The 22,622-nt window shown below is 39.6% G+C and overlaps 2 protein-coding genes across 2 annotated transcripts in view; one reads left to right on the top strand and one right to left on the bottom strand.

Moving 5' to 3' along the window:
• Window positions 1-1,639: 1,639 nt before the first annotated feature.
• On the bottom strand, window positions 1,640-17,825 carry SGTB (small glutamine rich tetratricopeptide repeat co-chaperone beta). The gene is made up of 10 exons (XM_010213213.2): window positions 17,704-17,825; window positions 13,056-13,159; window positions 12,189-12,258; window positions 11,100-11,199; window positions 8,822-8,926; window positions 5,788-5,926; window positions 5,634-5,696; window positions 3,980-4,017; window positions 3,675-3,758; window positions 1,640-2,088 (listed from the first exon to the last, which is right to left on the bottom strand). Exons 1-10 carry the CDS (start codon window positions 17,801-17,803, stop codon window positions 1,977-1,979), a joined length of 915 nt encoding a protein of 304 aa, XP_010211515.1. The 5' UTR covers window positions 17,804-17,825; the 3' UTR covers window positions 1,640-1,976.
• Window positions 17,826-18,953: 1,128 nt separating this feature from the next.
• Window positions 18,954-22,622, top strand: part of NLN (neurolysin) — a 35,086-nt gene continuing 31,417 nt past the window's right edge. Inside the window, exon 1 of the mRNA XM_088528470.1 lies at window positions 18,954-18,990. Within this exon, the coding sequence (XP_088384596.1) occupies window positions 18,965-18,990 (26 nt within the window). The 5' untranslated portion in view covers window positions 18,954-18,964. The remainder of the gene's footprint in view (window positions 18,991-22,622) is intronic.

Raw genomic sequence — 22,622 nt, 5'->3', positions numbered from 1 at the left:
AAAATGAAATGTAGCCAAGTGCACGTGCTAGGGGTGATGCTGCTCCTTCGTGCCATGACACAGCCTCCTCCGAGCTGTGTTTACAGAACAGCGGTAGCTCCCTTAGAACCTCAACAGCTATTTTTTTCTGTGGGGTATTCTGTCCAAGTGCAAGTCAACAGGCCAAAACTGAATTAACTTTTTAAGTAGCAGTTATCTTGAAGATATTACAGGCCTGAAATACCTTTAAAAAAGGCCCAAGTTTAGGGATTCTCTCTTATCATGATACATGAAGGGAGGAGTTACTTAGAAAGGCATTTGATTTTTACATAACCATTTCTATAGCATCAGAAACGTGGCTACATTTCTAAATAGTAAAAAAGCAGCATTTTAAAGAGAATTTAATAGTTTATGCGAACTATTGGATGAAATGTTTTAAAGTTAAGTAATTTCCTTAGGATTTAAATCCTTATTCATTTTTCCCCTGGATCCAGTTCCATTTTCTTCCTGTTTCAGTAGCTACAACAACCAGCATCTATAAGAGTCAAGTATATGACAGCCTCAATTCTGCATTTACTTCTATGCTCTCTATTTGACTGCATGATGAAGCAGATAAAACTGTCTGAGGCCCCGGGGGTTCCTGTGTGCCCCTCCCTGGGGGAGGCTGTCACTCCTCCCCGTACTTGTGTCAGGCTGCCTTGCCCGCACAGGTCACTTGGCCTTAGAAGCCAAAGCAGGCTCCTCAGATGAAGTTTGGATGCACAAAACCTAAATTGTGCATGGTTGGAATCTCCCTCAAGGAAAATGAAACGTACCTTGCAGCATAAAGCAATGCGAACAGCAAGTAGTATAAAAACAAGTAATGAAATCAAAATGCAGAAAAGCAGTAGGATCTGAAAGAGTAAATAAAGGCAAACGAGAAACACCAGGGTGGAGATAGAAATATCGAAGACTGGAAAACTTTAACTTGGCCATGTAACCATCACTTGGGATACACATGTATAAGGAAACTTTACATTGTTAATTTAAGTCAGTGATTTACCACATAAGATTATACAGAGAATCATTCCTTCTAAGGCAGTTTTTGGATAAATTTTCAATATTAATTATTTGTACAGTCATGAGACCAGTTTTAGCTCATTACAGTTAAAGATTTTAAGCTTATGTTAAGTACTGCATGTGCACAGAACAGAGTTTGCCCTGCTTGTGCACACAGGGCCGTGGCACTGACCACCAGGGCTGCCGGGCCGCGTTAAGCGTACGCTGGCAGCAGGGAGTTCCAGAACTGCCCAGCACTGCCCCCTGCTCCCCATCAGTTCCCTTTTGGTTTCTGTGCATTATCCTCCTTGAGATCAGTATCGTCTCCGCACAGTTTGTTGTGCTCCCCTGAATGCAGTCATATCCCTCCCTCCTGCCAAATGAACTTGAGAAGTGTTTCATGCTGCTGCTTTCAGCCCCACCACACAAGTTCTCCAAGCATTAATTTTTACACTCTATGCTCCAACACTGATTTACACTTGTTTACAGCAGGCATATCAGACATACCTTAGAGGGCTGATTAAACCATTGTTTCAGTAGCACATTTGGCATGGAATACAGCCATAAAAATTTTCCACTATCTGCATAATATGCTTTTTACACCAGTATCTTAGAATTAAGCTATTATGCAAGCTTATCAGTCCACCATACAACTCCTTCACTCAAACAACCTGGAGATCGCTCTAATGCACATACTGAAAATGACAGGAACGTTGGGATTTTTAATAAACCACTCAGTCTATGTAGTGTTAATTTTCAGAGGAGTAACTATACATAAACGGTATGTTCCAAGTTATGTGCAATAGATCTGTTTAACAGATTTATTCTTGTTTGCAAAACACGCACAAAGAATTTTCTGTCTTCTATTCAAGCAGAAGAGTTACAATGGTGCTTTTGCTACTAACTATGGTATGCATTTGGGGGTTATATACCGTGCCAGTTTATAGGCCTCCTTTAAATCAGGAATGTTCCTCAGTGCTGCCACTGAACGATCTGCTCCGCACATGGTTTCTCAGTTGTTCTATGAGCTCAGGATTCTGCTGCTGTATCTGCTGTGCAAACTGCTGCCCCCTGCATTGAACAGTTTTATGTAAAAGAACACATGAAAAAAAAACACGAGAAACTGACAAGCAGCATTTGTAAGAAAACAGGGTATCCTGATACAACTGAAAGCTGCATTATAAGAAAGCTAAGACTAAAAATGAAGATGGTACTTCATGCACATACTAAGATGACACTTGTGGTATTTGGGTTTTATCTAGTCAAATAAGATCTCTGTATGGTCTTCATTCCTTCGGACTACTACTTGTAGTTCATAACACTGAGGAAGAGGTTTTACCTATTTGCTTAGACTAATATTAGCAAAACTGCTCCAGTTACTTGCTCCCTTATTTTCAAGGGACTCTTAAAATTTGTTGTATTCATTTTAAGGAAAAGTCTCCTGAACCTGAAGGTTAAACTTTTATAAGCTTTGGCAGAGGTACAGTTGCTGCTGCCAACTTGTGCTTGTGGCAGATGGTCCTGAGGAAAAAGCAGCCCACCTGCATGTCTCATAAGTCTGCATGGAATAAGGACAGATCCACCTCTTCAACTATTGCATCTTAGCATAAAATGAATAGGTGAGGTTAAGTCTATGTAAAAGATAAGCATGAGACTAGTTTATTAGGAAAAGCAAGCAAGTAGAATCCATTACTCCCTGACTAGCCTGGCACAGGACTCTACGACTTCTGCATTTGCTCAAGCAGCAGAGGTTACCAAGATGCCTGTGAAGCACAGCGCAGGTTGGAGGAAAGCCACCACTTTCAGAGAAATGCATAGCAGACAACTTTTGTCAAAACAGTCCTCAGTTTGGCAAGGGGGTACTCCTTCCCATAGTGCAAATTATAAATTACTATGCCGTGTGTGTGCAGGGGGGTTGGACTAGATGATCTCTAGAGGTCCTTTCCAACCTCAATGATTCTATGATTCTATGATTCTATGTCCCTGGAGGGGCAAAACTTAAAACATGGTTTGAAACAGGGTAGAATTCTGGAATAAAGTGAAACTGAATACCATTAAGATATCACAGCAAATTGCATATGTTTTTGTACACTGCGTTCCAGATGGATGATAATTATCATATTCTAAATGAGCTGGGCTGGGTCCTGGCTGTTGTAAAAGCCACTCCCCTCCTTACCAGATAGCGAGTCCCCTGAGGGAGCAGCCCTCCCACTGCAGGGTAGGATACCAGAGCACTGTCAGGCAGGCAGGAGCTTGGCAATGTGTTGCAACCTGTGCTCGCTAATTTGTAGCTTTTCAAATAGTATCTGGGATACTACTGTACTTTGATCAGTGCAAACTGAAAGCAAGATGTAGAAGTAGATAAGGTTTAAAGTAGCATCTTTAGTAAGTGGCATTTAGAAAGTAAACAGTGCATGAAATCCGGAAAGTGAAACTGAGCACACAGTTCTGACACTGGCATTCAAGAGCACTAAGCAAGCAAACAACTTAAGGCAGCAGTAAGCCAGCCTTGGACTTCTCAATTTTAATAATAATAATCATGCATACAATGGGGAGAGTCCACAGTGTAACTCTTTTGATACCTGCTCTTCTGAATAGGTGGTGTAAAATACTGCTTCTAAAATCATATTTAAAACTATATGTTTGATAACACTTACGCATGGATCAGGCTGGACAAATCCGAGAGGCCACCAACACCTGCAGCTGGGCCACCAATGGCATTTGACATCATCCCGGACATCCTGCAACAGGGAGCACGAGGTTGGCACTGGGGTAGGTGGAGACCCTCAGAGTAAACAACGAGCTGCTAAGAGGAAATGAGGTGCAAGAGGAAGAAACTGCAGTAGTTTAACTTACAGTGCACAGAAGTACGTTTTCAGAATACCAGCACTATCCACTTTGTCTCTGTTAATTCAACCCCTTACTGACACTTGTTTCAATGATAATCTGTATTAATACTTACAGCTGTTGAACTTGAGGATTCTGCATTAGGCTTGCTGCCTAGAATAGGAAACATATAGCTGAAATTATAATACATTTACTATTTAGATATCATTGAAGAAGACAGGAAAAAAAAAACAAAAACCACAAGCTGTATCTTAAGTTTTGTTACAAATTATAAACTAAAATTATGTGCATAGAGACATACAATCCTGAGGAAAAAAAATATATATATTACAGAAAAGTATTTCTAGGCTATGAAACCAACACAGTTTGTTTTATTTTAGACAACAAATACAGATTTCAATATATTACAGTTACTTGGAGTTAGGCATGAAAAACAGAACATTGAGGTATGAAATACAAAAGCCCAGTACCCTAAAATGAAAAAATAAAAACTTAAGACTTCTAGGGTTTAAGGTTTGCTATTGGACTTTATTCGAGAAGGTCTGCATTTTATTGGCTCCCAGACTATACAAATTAGTTTTACAGCTATTGTTACTAGAGGAGGTACCAACTGTTGAGCCTGTGGCCACATAAACAAAATAGAGCAGAGTAAACCAAGTTGTGGATTTATTTTGTATCATGGTTTTATGGTAACACAACTCTTCAGCAGTAAATTTAAAATTTAGAAATTTTATTTAAAAATTAAAAAATCAAAATTTTCTTATTTTATGTATGCACATTTGCCATTATTAAGATACCTCAAAAATTGTACTTCATTTGCCATAGGGTAAGAATGCATATGGACAGTTACTACAGAATAAAGCAGGAAATGCTTTGAAGTTAGTGCAGTAATTCCTATTGAAATCAATGGCTGCACGAGCACAAGACTAACAGGCACAACCAAGTACCTGCTCACTCACTGATCTTATCAAATGCAAGAGTAGACACACATGCTATTCGTTTTTACTGATCAAAAGACATTTCCATGAAACCTCTCCAAAGTGAACTGGCTGTCTTCTCTGGTCTACAGCTGACTATAAAATGCCAAATTCAACTTTTTATTCTCTCCAGCATTGGCAACAACTAGGTTTGGGCACCAAGTGGTGGCCAGAAGTAATTTTCTCAAGGTCAGAGTAAGTCAATAAAAAAAAAAAAAAAAAAAACACAGCAAAAACCCCACCACATTCATTCCTGGCTGGATACCTTCTTCTCTGCTTTCTTTGCCACACATCTTCTGAAAGGATAGAAATATTCCTGCCCCATAGTTAGCTTCATATGGAAAAATATATTTTTGGCTATAGACAGATGCAGACCAACTAAATAAGTCACGTGGCCAGCAAAGTGGTACATGGAGTCAGGGCACTCCATCCCTAATGCCCCTGCAGAACTCACTCGCTGCTGCTTCCCTTCTTACCATCTCTGCTATTTGGGACGTGGTCCTAAACCACAGCTCTCAGGTAGAGCTTCTCCTTGCTGAAGCACTAGCTGAAATGTTCTATACGTATTTTTGATTATAAGTATGATAGAACCAACTGCAAATCACACAAGCATTAGAGGAAATGTACATTTCACTTTCTAGTGTCAGTGTAAAATCAGTTAGAAAAGTTTGAATACGATAAAATAGTAAAATGAAACTATTGCAAGCATCTAAATCACTTGTCTTCTGGAACAAGAGTTGTCAAATATTCAGTTGTAAAAATAATATAATGCAAAGCTTAAAATACACTCACCATACTAATGAAGGCAGGATTGTTTATCAAGCTTGCCATGTCAAAACTTAGTCCAGTTCCAGTCTAAAAACAAATTACATTTGAAAATTAATTTGCCTACGAAGTCTCTGTAAGCTGTAACTATTGTAAATAAACAGATGCAGAGCTAACTTACAGGACTGGACATGTCTCTTAGTTTCTGTTCTGCTATTTTCAAATTTGATTTGTAAGAGTCATTTTCTGGATCAAGATCGAGTGCTTTTTGATAACTGGTAATTGCTTCTTCATATTTATTCACTGAGGTCAGAGCCAACCTAATGTGAAATAATAATAATAATAAACGGGTTGGAACATAAATCAGCACCAAAACATAGTGATACTGACATTTTCTGCTCAAGTAAAACATCATCTCACAACTAATTTTGATCGTCAGCAAAAAGTTAAAGCAAGACTTGCTATCATACTACTACTGCTTTGTGAAGCACTTATTTTTGCAGAGCATCCCTGAGGGCCTCATTCTGCACTGTCTGTTTCACAGACACACGGGATTCGTTAAACCCTTTGGCACGTCCTGACCTCATCTGAGAGCACAAGCCAGGCCCTGCACCTCTGACCGTTCATACGAGCTCTGAATTCCCCTCAGCATTTCCTCCAGTTGTTCTGAGCAGAGAGATCACTCAGAAGGACACACTGGTCAGCAAGGAGAAACATGCTCCTCCCTGCTTCAAGGAGGCCAATACTGAAACCACGAGTTCCAACCTTTTGTCATGGTGTCAGTGCAAGATTCTCCCTCCACAGCTTGTCTAATGGTGGGATGGGATAGTAGCATCATCTCTAAGCCTCTGGAAGGGACCCTTGTGCCAAGGAAACTTGCTTAATGGTTCGAAAAAGATTTTTCTCCTGCAGCTCAAGAAAGCACGAGATGGATTATCTACTGTTTTTGAAAAAAAATACATGTTTTCAAATTTGATTATGTACCACATTTAAAACGTTATCTTTCTTTGAGCTCTTCCAGAAGCTCATCTGGTTGCGGGTCCAATTTTGCCTTCTGCTGTATAATCAATTCAGATAGACCCCAGAGCTCTGCTGACGTTTTCCCCATGCTGTGGAAATCCTGTATAACCTACACGGAGCTACTCATGCTCCGCTCCCCAACTGCGTGTGAGCTACAGGGAGCAGGTGAGAACCCTGCGCCAGCACCAGCCCTGAGCTCCTGCGTCACTGGCATCGGTCCCAGTCACTACCTTCAGGGATTGCAAACACTGTCATTGATATATTGAAATATATCGGTGATAGTTTAAAACTCACTGCACTCCTGAGGTAACCTGTGCAACTTTCATGTTTTCTCCCATAATATAGTTGCCCTCCAACAACATTCTTTCTTTTGGCTCATTGATTTGCCAAAATAATTGTTTCTGATCGGAGAGAAATAGAGTCAGGTATTTCTGAGATGCAGTTACGCTTATTTCAAAAGAAAATATGTAAAATCCTGCTTCTTGGAACACAGCACAAGTCAGAACAGCAGACAGCAGTTTCTTTGCTCACAGTTCCTGGCCCATCGCCCACTAGACAAGGGCTCTCCCTGGCCATGGTGGAGGCATTTGCTGAACTGTCTGCCTGACTCCCACCTCCACCATTTCTGCGGCACCTCTGCTTTTTTATCAACCCCTACTGAGCTTCTGTCAAACCCTCAGGAAAACTGAAACACCTGTGTAATGCAACAGGCAAACACAACATTCTCACCGGACTTTTTTGTTGAGATGGTGGCTTCTGCACTTGTTTCTTTTTAGATATTACTAAACAGGCACTCTTTCCTCAATCACCTTAAGCAAGTTATAATATTATCTCCTTCTACCGAGTTAAGCAACAGCCTGCAGCACAAAATACATCCCCTATCGTAACAACAATTTATCAGCCTATCAAACAAGATCAACTTGATCCCACTCACTGTCTATCAAAAAGCACACTGGCCTGACATCCCAAACTCTAAAATAACCTTCAATTTCCAGTTAAATCAGCCTGTGGTTTCTCTCCATCTCACTGAAATCTCTAGATTGTGTCTCCATACAGCGAAAACAAAAGGGTTAAACAACTAATTAGTGTTCCACCATCTCAAAGCCAACAAGGCTACATCAGAACAGATAAAATAAACTCTGTGAAGGAAGATTTTTAGGTAATTATCTTAATTATCTTATCATTCTCTTAACTCTTAGGAAAATGGTCCCTGGCACTTTTTTATCCCAAGCCAACTATCATTATCCCCACAATACTGGGATATAGTTCAGAAGCTAACACAGGCCAAGGCAATTTAGCAATAGGCACTTTGAATTCAGCCACTCTGTAATGCAAACTAGCAAAACTTTATGATGTGAACGTGGACCACTTGCTGCCAGCTGACTCCCAAGAACAATCCCAAGCATTTTTTAATTTAGTGTTACAGGCATAACCCCAAGAGCCAAAAGTCTACAGCACTGTTCAGCCCGGACCCTCCAATATCTTTGATTACTGAAAATGCAAAGCTACATGAATTGAAACAGAACAGCCCTTCACTCAAGTAGATACTCATTTCGAGAGCATATTCCTGGCATTATCATTTGAGACAGCACTTAATCAGACCGACTGCTTAAAGAGCTAATACTGTTAATCTCTCAGACATGACTAAGAGAAGTTACTAATGAGATATAGCAGTCTTACAAAAGAAAAAAAAAACTGCTTCATAAGAGTCATTGCACAGGAAAATTAAGGCTTTACTCCTGGTAGAAGTAAAGTTAGGAGCCCCAGCTTCAGTCCTATTTTTATCAGCATCATGAGCAAACTAAAGTCATTATTCCAACAGTAGAATTCTTATTACTGTACAATGAGGTAGGAGGCAAAAAAAATCAAAAAACAATTAAAAACACACACAAAAAAACAAAAACAAACAAACAAAAAAACAAAAAATTTGACTTCCTAAACTAGAAGTTGGTTGGCTGCAAAGTTGGTAAGTTAAAAAATAATGCAAACTGACTAAAACTGATATGAAATTGCTAAGAAAACAGCCTCCACAAAGCTTAAAGCTGATAGCCCCATAGCATCACTTTAAGAGAATTGCAACACTCTCAGGCTAAGACTACCAGGCTACAATAAAACAACACAGCTCCACTGATTTCAGAAAACCTATGATATTTATACTTGGTCCTCAGCATCTGCTCAGATTTATATTAGCTTACCCCATTCTCCCATATGCTTTGCTGTATTTTGGATCTATTTCTATGGCTCTCTTACAATCCTTTATTGCTTCACTGTACTTGTTGAGCTTACTTTGAGCAGCAGCCCTAAAAGAAAGTGGAAAGAGAAAGAACTTGGTCATAAAGCAGCAGAATGTTTATTTTTTCTGACTTTTCATTCGTTATGCAAAAAATGCCTGAGCTCTCCTTAATTCACTGAGAGATGTGAGTGGCCTGGATTAAGTATGTGCCTAAGTACATCGCTAGACTCAAGTTTTGGAGAACACAGGCTCCCCTTTAAGAAACTATTTTAGAACCAGCACATGACTATGCACAAAATACACCACAAAACCTGTTACAATAATTTAAACTCTCACATACATAAAACCATTATTTAAACAAAAGTATTTTATATAATTGCCCTTTTCCAGCAAGAAGCATACTTTTACTGCCATTTCATAGCATTCAAAGGATGCCCTCATTTCTCACTGCTCTTTTCTCTTTCTGAGACTTCAGAACTGCTAAAGTTTCCTTAAGCAACAGCTGTTTCACTTGCTCGCTGAAACTGGCTTCTGGATAGTGATTATAAAGGAACTAGCAACTTTCCACTGAAAGCCATATTCCTGTTACAGGAACATGGTTGTTCCCTAGAGGCAACGCAGGCTTACAGCTAAACAAGAATAACATTTCTTAGCACTGTCTGAATTACTAAATTATGATCATGTGTCTACACTAGAGAGAAACAACTAACTGTTGAACACATCTATACTTCACGAAACATTTTTCTCTTTTATTAGGGATGCTAAATATGACAGAGATCATCACTATGTTTCATCCTCTCTCGTGATACCCTCTGAATTGCACATTTTGTCCGACTGACTAAAATCCCTTCTGAATAGGACTATTTATCTTCCAAATACCTGTCCAGCCTCACAGATGTCAGTGAAGACGTATGGATAAAATCAGAGATAATGCTTAGTCTTGCATTTGTTTGAATCAAAACTGTTTAATACATGTTGGCAGATAATTTATATGATCAGTTAAAACTTTGAGTGATCTCAGCTTTGTCTTCTTCTCGCTGCTATAAATAAAAAGCAACACTGTTGAATACAGCAACTCTCCACTGATTCAAACTAGCCTAAGAACAAGGTCTATTTTTATCTGGACTCTGCATCACACTCAAAATCACAAATAACTGAGTGTCCTTCTTCCAGGTAACTTTGTACATATAACACAGGGCTCACTGACCTCTTGATGAATTTTGGTCCTCACCCATTTAGCACCTGATGATATTGCACAAACAGTGAAGTATTTCTTCTCTTTTGACAGTTACAGATTTGGTGCATAAGAACAATCTAATTAGGAAACTTCTACTGATTTTTGGAGGCTTTGGGATCATATGTAGCCATTTAAAAACCAAAATCACTTATGTGATCAGTTTTCTTAAAGAAAATAATGATGTCTTGAATATTTAATGTAATATTAGTAGACTTCGAATTCCCTGTCTCTCTATGCTTGTCACTAAACACTGAATCATCACTTGTACTTGTTGCAAACAACTCGACGAAGCACAGGTCAGAGAACAGAAAAATCCGCGAGGTACAGTGCCACAAGGCCAGATTAACTGCATTAAATCCTTCTGGTAACAGATGCACTGAACAGAGCAGAGAAGGTCTACAGTGGCTGTCTAGACAGAGGTCACTTCCAGGAGGTCTCACAGGCTATATTGCCTACATTCCTATATACTGACCTTCAGGACAGTAAAGCTGAATGTGAATGCTCCTGGCTCTTGGGATAACACGTTCTGCCATACATGATCTGTTCCCATATTGGTAGTAGGGTGAAGAACTGATTGCACTATGAAGCTACAATAACATAGTCTTGTCGCTTTTTCAACAGGCCCTACATAAACATACTGAATACTTGAACTGCACTGGAAAGTCCGCCAAGTGCTTTACTCATGACTTTTCCAAGGAAAAATCAATACTGAGAGAGAAAGAAAAGGTGGGTGATCCACTGAAACACTAGAAAAAAAGAAAGGCTTTTACCTCTAACAGACTTGAAATCACAGTTTAATATAGAGATTCTAACTAACAAAAACCTGATCTCAAGTGTTTCTGATAAAGATTGTTATCTTTAGATAGATCTGTTACAAAATTAACACGTTCCTGAACAGCAAGTATTTTTAGCCACAAGTTATTTTGACTTACTTCATAATTTATCTTTAATATTATGTTCATGAAGCCTGAAGAATGAAAGGGGTGCATTTTTTTGTTTTTACCTGTTGCAGTAATAGACTGCATTGTTTGGATCCAGTTCTATAGCTCTTGTATAACAATCCACTGCAGCACCGTAATTTTCTTCTTTCATGTGATTGTTACCTGAAATAAATTACAGAAAACTCTTAAGTAGTTAAGAGATACAGTGCTATGTATCAAAGTAAAATAGTCACTATAACATCCAATAAGACAGCTATGACTTCACTTTTTCAAGATGTATTGTTTTAAAAAGAACTGGCATGATATAATGCAAATAAAAGTTATGTTCTGTACAACGCAGTCCATCACAAACTTTCTCCTTCTCATCTTTCCATTTTACACTTGCTGGGTATTTTCTGCTGTTAAGCGAAGACCAGTTTGTTGAGAAGTGGCTCTAAAGGAATTCAGTCACGATACCTCCATTGTAATTCAGATTCATCAGTCTACGCATCTCTGCAAACCCCATACTCCAGTACGCTAGATAGTAAAACCTTTTGATCTGATCTTCTCACATCTCCCAACAACTTGCCTACAGCTACCCATATAGCATGGTCATGTTAAATAAAACTAAAACCCAAGCATATAAAGTCCCACTTCTGTACAGCTCTCACATAGTTTAGTTATTAAGATAATGAAGCACATGTATAGCACAGACAGCCTAAAATGATTCAGAATTTCTCTGAATGAATGTAGAGTTGCAGAATTTCTCACCGTAAGCAGCCATCAAAACTCAGAATTTCTGGTCCATAATAAAGTGCCGGAAAAAGCCATAATATAATGAATAATTACATGCATTCTTTAAAGCTTCTACTCATTCTTTAAAGCTTCTGCTACTAAAGAATGCTGATTAGGACTTCATGCATTATCTATTAGTTTTTAGCAATCTCCTGAGCAATAAGCAGCAAGGCAAAGAACAGATTCCATTTTCTTAAATCTCAAATAGAGCACATCATTTACCCATTTTACAACGTGACAGTGACCACAGAATATAAGCTCAAGTTTTTGTGTGGAATGTGCTGTCCAACTGCTATACTATCCCTATCCACAGTAATCCAAAAATCTTCCCAAGAGCCAATAAAAGCATAATGTTTATTTCTTTAGTAATTACAAACCTTCATCCTTCAGCTGGTCAGCCTTTTCAACATCCTCTGGTAAAGAATCTGAGAGAGGCAGCATGTCATTCTGTGTATTTAAAAAAAGAAAAAGTTGGAGGGTCAGTCAAATATATGGCCTTATTATATTAAAAAAATTATTCCATTCTGCGAAGAATTGTTAGGCCATTATATAAACAATTAATCAGATTTTCTGTAATGCACAGGAAGCATGAAAGACTAACACATTCTTAAAAGAGAAAGAGAGAATTTTTTCCACTACTAAAGAATCTTATAGCTCATTATTTGTTTTAAACAATCCAAGGAGAAGAGATAAATTATTTGTTTCTACAGTGTTGGTTTTCTTGCTTCTTGCTCTTTTATTTGCCACCTGATAATTCCTTTGCTTCCTGTACTGGGCATTCCTATATAATGTAATTTTTTAGTCTGCATGTTAAAAATTCACATTTTAAAATTAGTGTTCATTGCCCCTTTTTAAAAACAAAATGACTCAATTATTTCCACATGAGAATCGTGAGCATCAGAAAACTGTGAATGACCTCAAGCACTTTCTGGAATTGTCCCAATTATCTTTGGAATGGCAAAATGTTCAACTGTAACTGAGGGATAAAATTCTTCAAGTGAGAATGAGACATCCACTGTTTAGCAATATTTTATACGGAATTGTCCTTATCTGACTGAAATTAATTCCTCTCACCATCCCAAAAGACGCTCATTCTGCTAGCTTCTATGGTAATTTCACTTTTTTCATGTTTTCCTAAAGTTTCCACACTGTTTTGACCTACATAGCACTTTAAGGTTGTGAATACAATATGAAATCTTATCACATATTGGCAGAGTGGATTAGAATCTAAATTGAATGCTTACCTTGTGAAAAGAGTTTGTGAACATTTCTATCAAATGCTGTGGAGGTGCAAGATGAGTATCTTCCAGGCTAATCTTAAAAACAGTCTCCAGGCATTGGATCGCAACTTGCAAGACAGAGGAGGAAAAAAAGAAAAAAAGAAAAAAAAAAGTCAGTCAGTCACCTGTTTTTCAATAGCAGTGTAATATTATTAATTTATTTATAAAGCTGTGATTCACTTCCGTAGTGAGCTAGTAAGAGCAGCTCTTCGGAACACACATCCTGAAACAACCAGAGGCTACCTGACCCCCACAGAGCTGACCTGCTAGGTAAGAGCAGAAGCTACACAAAATCTATTTATGGCATCTCAAATCAGTTAAAAGCCATTTCAATTTCCTCCATCATTTGATCTGTCTTTTTTAATATTAAAAATATGACTATGAGTACATAAAAAGCATCACCATAAATAACTATACATGTCCCACACTCCGCCTGCAAACACCACAGCCAATCTGCAAGCCACTTGTGTGGCATAACGTAATGGTTAGAAGAAAATGGTTCATCTTTAATGTAAAGAATAAGTGCAAATTACACACGAATACTTACTATTTTTCTTTTTTTTGAAGTAAAATATATTAATTTGATTTTTTTATTAACAAAATGCTTCATCAATCACAAGTCTCTATAGTACAGAAATATATTTATAATATCCTCTTACATGCTCTTTTGTTCAAGGATTAAGTGGCCTTCCCAGACCATTCACTACTTTTCTTAAATAAGCAGTTCTGAAAAAAGTGGACCCATATGCCCAAAAGAAGTTTTAATCGCCATTTGTCAACTTCTACGTAAAAACATGTAAGCATCATCTATTATATTTTTATATATAAACACATATTGTTAATCCTAATATCCTAAGATTATAGGAAAGATACTGCTATAATTGGAGAATCTAGAAGCATATTTTTATTAAGGTGTATCACCTAAACTTAAAACTGAGAAGTAACAGAGAAGACTCTTTAGAAAGCTCTATTTGCATTCAGAAAAATCAGTCTTATGTTTCACTTTATTTCACAGATTGAACTTTTTAATCTGAACTAGAGATAACCAGGAGTAGGAACCCTGAATTCAAATTAGGTATCATTATAAAATGAATGTTGAAATTTAAAATTTATAAATGTATAAGATTATTGACAGTTAACAAAAAGCAAATATCAGCGGCTTGTTTTCTTTGGAAAGGCAAAAAAAAAACCACTTTCAAAATAAAGGGCAAAACCTTTTTTTTTAAATCTTTGATTGAGTATGATAGAAGGGATGTAAGAAAAGACAAGTATGAAACAAAATTTATGTCTACATATAACTTGCTCCTGTGATCTATATGTTTTAAAAATTGATCATTTTGCCAGGTTCTAAATTACTGAGCAAGAGCACTGATGGACCTGGGTTAAATTCTTTTGTTTCTTGGCTCTAAACTGATATATAAGAAAACTTAATTATAGTAAGGTGAGCATTGATTATTCTGAATTATGAAATATACATTCATAGTACTTCTTACAAAGCCTGCCAGTGAAATTAGATACCCAGCTTTTCCTTCTAAGACTTAAGAGGAAGGCAGTGCCTAATCATGTACCTACCAATCATTCTCTCAAACTTATTTTCACTTGGAGGTGTTGGCTTTCCTGAATGTCTCATCCTATTTTAAATTTTGTATACATTTAAAATACATCCTCATCCCTTTTCTTTCTCAAGGCATAAAGTCTGTGGCATCAACTCTTTATCATCAAGGAAATTTTTCCAAAGTGCAATAGTGATTAAATTTTGCTTAAGCAAAAGAATTCTGAATATAACATCACAATTGGTAGACATTTCCATGAAATAATTAGTTGTTAAAAGTAACTCCTACTTTTCTCCTTTAACCGAAAAATAGAACACTGACTTCTTATAGTCCATGACAGGTATAACAAAACTTAGAGCCCTTACGGGGTAAATCAGTAGGATGGAACTTTTATAGCACAGTAATCACTGGTTAACATGCATGCAAAAATAAAAACATGGTCAAAGCTTAAACTTTTCAAATCCTATATTTCAGATTGTTAAAAAGATCAGTAACTACCCTGTTTTCATGTATTGCAGTAAAACCATACTCCCAGAAAATCTGGTGAAGATTTGTCTTTGTGTGAAAAGACGGTCTCTCACCGCCCCATCACCAAAGTACAGCACTGCTAGCCATGTCATCTTGCTTCATGACACACAAAATCTCCCCAACGCAAGAATTACCTGCATCCCTGGTCTGAAAGGTATATCCCATCATTCTGAAAATACTGCCTTAGGGAAATTCAAATCAGTACATAGAAAGAATCACACCCCTGTGCAGTTTATGAGGAGTTCCTGCTTTGATCCCAAAGCAATAGGTGGCATGCACATAAAAAAAAATACAAAAGCTGCAAAAAGGGGAGGGAAACAACTGCCATTTAAATAGACTACCTGAAATTAAAGGCATGAAAGTGAATTTAGCATTAAAGTAAACTTGCTAATTTGTACCACAGGGTTGAAAACATTATACCAGAGATCTATACACCTATCCTACAGCCTGGATTGTAGAGGGATATATTACTTGTCCAGTCTGCCTTGTGGTTACTCTGCTTTCTAAAATTAATGTATTTTTGCTCAGCATGCAAGTAAAATATTCCTAGAAGAAATTCAGCCCATCATTGACACCATCAGGTTATCAATATAAATCAGGTTCAAATGCATGACAGACCTCAGTTTTGATGAAGTCTCAATTTGCAATGTTCTAGGGAGTTTTTGTTGTTGTTGTTTATTGGGGAGTGATATCAATTTAAATTACCTCTTCACACAGGTATTTAAACATACAGTGTTTTATCCTTACACAAAAACCAAATGATAATAACATCAGTCAAATTCTTTTATCTTATATATCTCCATCTGGCACTGACCACTTCAATGAGTAGGATTTGGGCTATGGTTATTCCACAAGCAGTAAAGATATTTGCACAGCTAAAATGAGTCAATTATTTGAAATGCTTGCTTCTGATCCTCTAACACAGAACATATGGTACCAAGTTTTTGGCAGGATGAAGCTCTAAAATTAGGAATTCATATCTGTATTAAAATGCTAAATTTTACATCACTATTTAAGCATGCTTTCTGGTCAGAAAATTGTTGACTTGGTCTTTAAATTGTAGATTCTTTTGTATAATCATTGGCTAAAGCTGCTCTGAGACAACTAATCAGCTAACATCACAACCCATCAATGTTTATCAGTTTTATAAAGACAAAAGGAACATACTTCATCTTTCATTTGATTTGTAGAAACACTGCTGTCTTTCATCATCTGAGCAGAAACTTCATCAAATACTGACATAGGTAAAATTCATAATTGACTATCACTTTTCATATGTACAAATATTCCAGATTGTGATGTAAAACTAAATCTGTGCAATTTCCTTTGAATAGCATCCTACACATGCTTCTTTCTTGCTTACATTAGTGAACAACCGCACTGTAAAACCAATAGACACTGGAAAGATTCTGGGTTTCTCTTTTAACATGTATATTTCAGAGCAGCAGGACTTGCTGCACTGCTTCTGAAAAGTCCACACCCCACTCCTCAAAATTCACATAACTCAGTGGTCATCTGCTTGGATACTGTTTATTGCACTACTGGTCCTAGGCTTCCTTTAACTTCCAATCCTTCCTCCTGTGTGGTCATACAACCAAGGGCTGCTTGCTTGAAGCAGTGCACAGGTCTTTCAAATATTTGATATGAAAGCCAATTTTGAAATTAAGAATCTTTTTTTTTTTTCTTTTGCTTAATTCTACGCTGTGATTATAAGTCCCTAAGAAGTCTCCAGGAATCAGGGAAAAGGAATGACAGCAATATGAAGGAAAAACTAGCATTAGAAAATTACCGAGGTTAATGAAATAGTGTCTTCACCTATTCTGTTGGCAGAAGAACACACACAGAAGCTCCTCCTTCCATGGCTATACCTTCTATTATACCATGCTGAAAATATTCACTATTTTGGCCCTTTGGAATCACTATTCGTGTGAAAAAGTGCTTCCAGGTATTTATTTATTTTTCTTACTCTAAAAGTCTGTTAGCTTCCCCTCATGAATTACATTGAATTCTTGTAAGTATGAAAAAGGAGTTTTTCTCCTATTCTAAACCCAATATATGGTTGTTCATTTTTTATTGTTTCCCTCTTTCCCTGGCCAATATTGCTGTTGACAGGAACAGTCTTCTGTGTTTTGTTCACAGATGCCAAAACACAAAAATGCATAAAGAAACCAAACATAAAAGCAAGAATCATCTGGCAAAAAATGGGGCAGATATATCTAGATCAATTTCCTAGCTTATATTTTGGCAATTCCTACCTTAATGTGACACAAAGTATCTGTTGTTCAGAAATACGGTTGCACAAACCTTACATTTAAACAAATGTCTAACATTTTTAAGAGACAGAGAAGTTTCAGACTTCATATATGATCTCAGAAGTGGAAATATGGAAATATCTTGATCCTATTTGCGGATAATATTTTGTGGCAGTTCCAACTATTCCAGTTTCTTTCTTTTAGACCATGCACTATGGATTTTAATGTCCATGTTGTATAGTGCCCGCATGTCTTTGTATTATCACCTTTATCACCTACCTTCCAAGCTTTCCTGTTCATCTGGAGTGAAACTATCCATCTGACTCTGCTCTCTCAAGAAATGGATGACTGCATACACCAAATGTTTGACAGATGACATTATGAAACAGATGAATTTCACCTCTGTCTTAAAAGGAATAAAATCTATTATTAAAAGAAGAAGAAAAAAAGCTTTAAAACACGACAGAACATGTGTTTTGGGCCCAGTCCTGCATTTCTAGCATATTCCAGCCTCCCACTGACCTCATTTAGAAGTCCCCACAAGGCACTAAAATCACTAGAAGGCCCAGTAAAGCAACACTTCAGACTAGCCATTACATTTGATGGGTATCGGGGAACCCCTGGGATCTCCTACTTTAAACATCAGCAAAAGGGTGCAGATTTGCTCAGATTTTTGGTGAGAGTTCACTGAGAACGATTGAAGCCATTCACTTTTCAGAAAGACACGACTACACATTTATTCCTAAGGCAGGAGCACTTGGAGGCAGGAGCACCTGTTCATACCAAAATCAGCTGCAAAGCCGCCAACCTGACGGAATATGTTGTAGACACTGCCCCGTCTTTGAGCCCGGGGCTGCTGAAGGGCCCGCGCTCGCTCCGGACACAGAACGGGAGCGTTGCGACCTCGGTGCGCCTGTCACCAGCGACACGCTCCCAGCGCGCTCTGATCTGCATCCAGCATCAGCTGGCAGTTACATAACTTTGGGGAAAATTTTTAGTCTCCAACTTTCATTTCTATTTTTCCTCCAACCGCTTCGAGTTATTTAATTTTTATTTTATTTTTCAGCAGTGCGCCCGGTACCCAGCTGGGGGAGGAGGCGGGTAACGCGCACAGGGCTCCCCAGTTGCGCTCCCCCCCACGCGGCGGAACGCGGCCGCGGCGCCCGCCGCGACGGGCAGCGCTGCCGCCCCGGCCCGCCCGCTGATGCCCCCGGGGCCCTGCGGCGACTTCCCCCCGCCGCCGCCGCCCCGCTCCTCGCGGATCCCTCCCTCACCGTGCGAGAGGGCCGAGCCCCGCGGGCAGCGCCGTCCCCGTCCGCGCCGGCAGCCGGAGAGGAGCGGGCGGGCGGGCAGGAGGCGGGCGAGGCGGGAAGGGCGTGAGGCGGCGGCGGAAGGGGAGGCGCCGCGCGGTGGCAGCTGCCCTCGCCGCGCCGCTCCGCGGGCCCGGTAGCGGCGGCGGCAGCGGCGGTCACGGCGGCCCCGGCTCGTCCCCGTGCGCCCCGCCCCGGCCCCGCCGCCCTCCGCTCGCGCCGCCCTCCCCATGCTGGCGCTGTGCGCGGCTCGCAGGTAGGCGCCGCGCCGCGGGGGCGGGCTGGGCTCGCGGCCTGGCGGGCGGAGCGCGCAGCGGCGGCGGCAGCGCGGGCAGCCGCGGCCCCCCGCCCCTCAGGAGGCAAAACGGCCGGAGAAACAATGGAGCGAGGCTAGGGCTGTATTCACATATACATATATAATGTAGATACGTGTACGTTGTATATGCTACATATACAATAGTGTCAGGCACGGCGCGCGTGAAGCGAGGTGCAGCTCCTCCTCAGCAGCGTTATGCCAAGAAACGCGCTTTGACACTGCGTGAGGGGCGAGGCGGGCACAGAGCCGCTCGCGAGGGACTTGGGAGACCTTAAGAGACGGGTCGTTCGCTCTGTGGCTGTGAGCGGGCCCACGAGGCGATGTGGAGAGCTGGGTGGTTCTCCCTGGTTCTCCCTGTGGCGGGTGCTGGCTGTGAGCGGGCCCACGAGGCGATGTGAAGAGCTGGGTGGTTCTCCCTGGTTCTCCCTGTGGCGGGTGCTCGCTGTGAGCGGGCCCACGAGGCGCTGTGGAGAGCTGGGTGGTTCTCCCTGTGGCGGGTGCTGGCTGTGAGCCGGCCTGCAAGGCCGCGGCGTGGGGGAAAATGGGTCCCTGTCAGCTGGCCAACGAAGGGCTTCCTCCACTGACTGTCCTAGGGTCCAAGGAAAACGAGCACCCGAAGGATGCAGAGACCATGCAAATGTAATCACTACCTTTCTGTTTCTCAGTGCCTTTATTAAGTACAGGTTTTAGTTTTTTCACCCCTTCTTTGTTGTGAATACGTTTGGGAATGATTGCTGTGGTTTGTTAATCTGTAATTCTTTTGGCAGTCTTCATTTGAGTGTACCCGGATAATTGTTTCACACATATGCACACAAAAAAAGGTTATTTCTAATGCCAGATAATGACCTAATCACTTGCAGGAGTTAAACAGCCGAACATGGAAACGCTGATATATTTTCTTTCTCCCCATGGCATCTTAAAGTGAGGCAGTTTTCAAACTGTCACTTAAAAATGACAGTTTTGAGCATATTTCAAGCAGCTTGTCTTACATAGAATAAAACATTTAGGATTGTGTTTCTTTGGTTAAAATAGGCAGATTTGAGTAAAGATGTTGTTTCCAGTTAAATACTCTTCCTATTAGAATCATAAATATTGAAATATTTAAAAATATTTCAATTAAATATATGGGGGGAAAAGTAAGCTAAAATTAGACTGCTAATTTAATTAATATGCATAATAATAGACTTTATTTTTTAAGGATACTCTCAATAATGGAAAAGAATCTGACAAAAAGTAGACACTGAAACAATTTCAATGTCCTAAAATAGTTTTCTAGGATTCAAGAATTATGGAATCTTTCTTTCAAAATAAATTTTTGAGTAGGAGATAAATATATGTGGACTCTGAAAATTAGAATTTAGATTCAAGACTCTAAATTAGAATTTAGATTCAAGAGCTATAAATTTTCTCACCCTCAAAAAGGCACTCTGAGCACTGCTTGACTTCTCTCTGAATGGGCGGTAAAACAGCAAGAAATGGGGAGGCCTGGAGGGTGAAGAGACAAGGGGGGGACTTTTATAATCATATTCCCCAGGACTTAGGGACTTCTCAAAGACAAAGACTTTTTTCCTACAATTTGTCCAGTAATACCTATATAGAACCTACAGCCCAATATTGTGTTTGATCTCTTCCTGAGTCTTATGTTAGAAGAGATAGGGAAAAATTGGGATGTTAGTTATTATGTAGATTTCTTAAATACTTTTTTTGTTCTGTTTTGTCCATGCTGACAAATCCTGGTCTAATTGTTTTCTGAATGTAATGTATTCCGTGCTTCAACTGATTATTTTCAACATTAACATGGCCCTGCAGAAGAGGAGAAGTTTTGGGGCAAGTGGGAGAAGAGCAGATGAGAGTTCATACGTGTTGGAAGGAGCAGAACTGCATAAAGTGCTCTGCATGAGCATGCCTCACTTATTCTGGAGTGGTATAATGAATATTTCTGTTATGTTCTCTGTTCCTCATCTCACTCTTATTGTTCGCCCCTTTTCAGTTGCCTTTTGCCTGATGATTTTATGAAGCTGTTTTAACTTCAGAATCTATTTCCAAATGATTAGGGTAATTCAGAGCTCATTATTGTTAATTCACAGTTATGTTACTTCACATTTATTAAGACAGAAATCAATTTTTAATTATTTTATTGTTTACTCAGTGTTGTGAGATCCTGTGACACCTTTATGTGGCTGCTTTTAATACCCTGCATTTATCCCAAGTACGTTTTGTCACTTCGTTCATCCTACCTTTTTCTAGATGCAGTATAAATATGTTAAAGACTAAAGAACCTAACAAGGAACCTGTGGGGCCCCAGTACTCACCTCCTTTCATTCAGAAAAACTAACAACTGGCTCCCTATGGCTTTCCTACATTTCAGTCATTTATCCACTAGATAAATGTCTCACAGCAGCTTGGTTTTGGTCAAAAGTCTTTGGAAATCCGATAGGCAGCATTAACAAGTCTCTGTCTATTGTGCATCCTTCAAAGAATTCAGGTAGATTGGTGAGTTGTTATCCCCCTCAGGAGAAGAGGCTCTTTTCCAGTACACCCTGTGTGTGTTTAGAAGAGTTAAGCCTAGGGAGAGTATATTATTCCTTCTGGGTGAAGGATGTTTTGGTGCGGTGCTTTCCTCATACCATCTAAGGAAGTTCCATCTTTAGTACAGATACCCTCCATGTCTTCTGTGGAGTGTCGCCTCACTGAAGTTCTTGCCCATAGTTTTCATGCTGAAATAATCTTCTAGATGGCCTGGAACTAGCCTGGGAAACATGCATTTAATGTTGTTAAATCGCAAAGCAAATGGAAGCAAAAAACAGGCTTGAGTGATTTGTACTGCTGAGCAGATGCACAGTAGTATTGAGCGCTGGTAGGAATTTGCAAGCATTGAAATGATTGTGGCCCAGTGTAATTCACTGTCTTCCCAGCAGAGAGCAGTGCCTTAAAAAGGTGCAAGTGAGAGAGATGAGGTCACTGTGTTCTGTGAAGGCACAGAGTTCTCCAACGAAATAGTGCTGGCAAAAAGCGTCGCTCTTCAACTGTATGAGACTTAGCATCAATAGGAAGTCAAAGGGCATATTCAAAGGGCATAGTCAAAGGTCCCATATTACAGGCTGAATTGATTCAATGTGGCTGTAAATCAGAAAAATTGTCAGTGTTTACAGACCTTCCTCCATAGTTTTCTCTGTCCAGCCGCATCACTTTTTTTCTTACCCATGGTCAGACAGCATTTGTGCATTAGTTGATTGCATTCAAGTACTGTTACATCTTAGTGGTAACAGTGCATGGGGCTTGCACCACATAATAAGCACTTTACCTCTTGTTTATGTTGCTGCCATGGTATTTATAGATGCTTATTTGTAACACCTGAGAGATGTAGGGCCTTAAAAGGCCTTAAAAGCAATATATATTTTTCCCTCCTCTTCCCAAGGTGGGGTTTGAAGCCCAGCTGCGTGGTCCTAGTGAGATCTCGTGTTAGAGTCAGGGGCACCATGGTTTTAGGGCTGGGGATGGAGGGCGTCAGACACTGCAGAAGCTGTGCCATGACTCCTGCCAACAGTCAGCCCAGGCTGCTGTGCAGAAAT

The sequence above is a fragment of the Tinamus guttatus genome, unplaced genomic scaffold (genome assembly GCF_059628265.1).
Source record: "Tinamus guttatus ecotype Peru unplaced genomic scaffold, ASM5962826v1 Tinamus_guttatus_pri_ptg000309l, whole genome shotgun sequence".
Lineage (NCBI taxonomy): Eukaryota > Metazoa > Chordata > Aves > Tinamiformes > Tinamidae > Tinamus > Tinamus guttatus.
The sequence above is the reverse complement of the archived record's forward strand: the minus strand, read 5'-3'. Positions and strand labels throughout refer to the sequence as shown.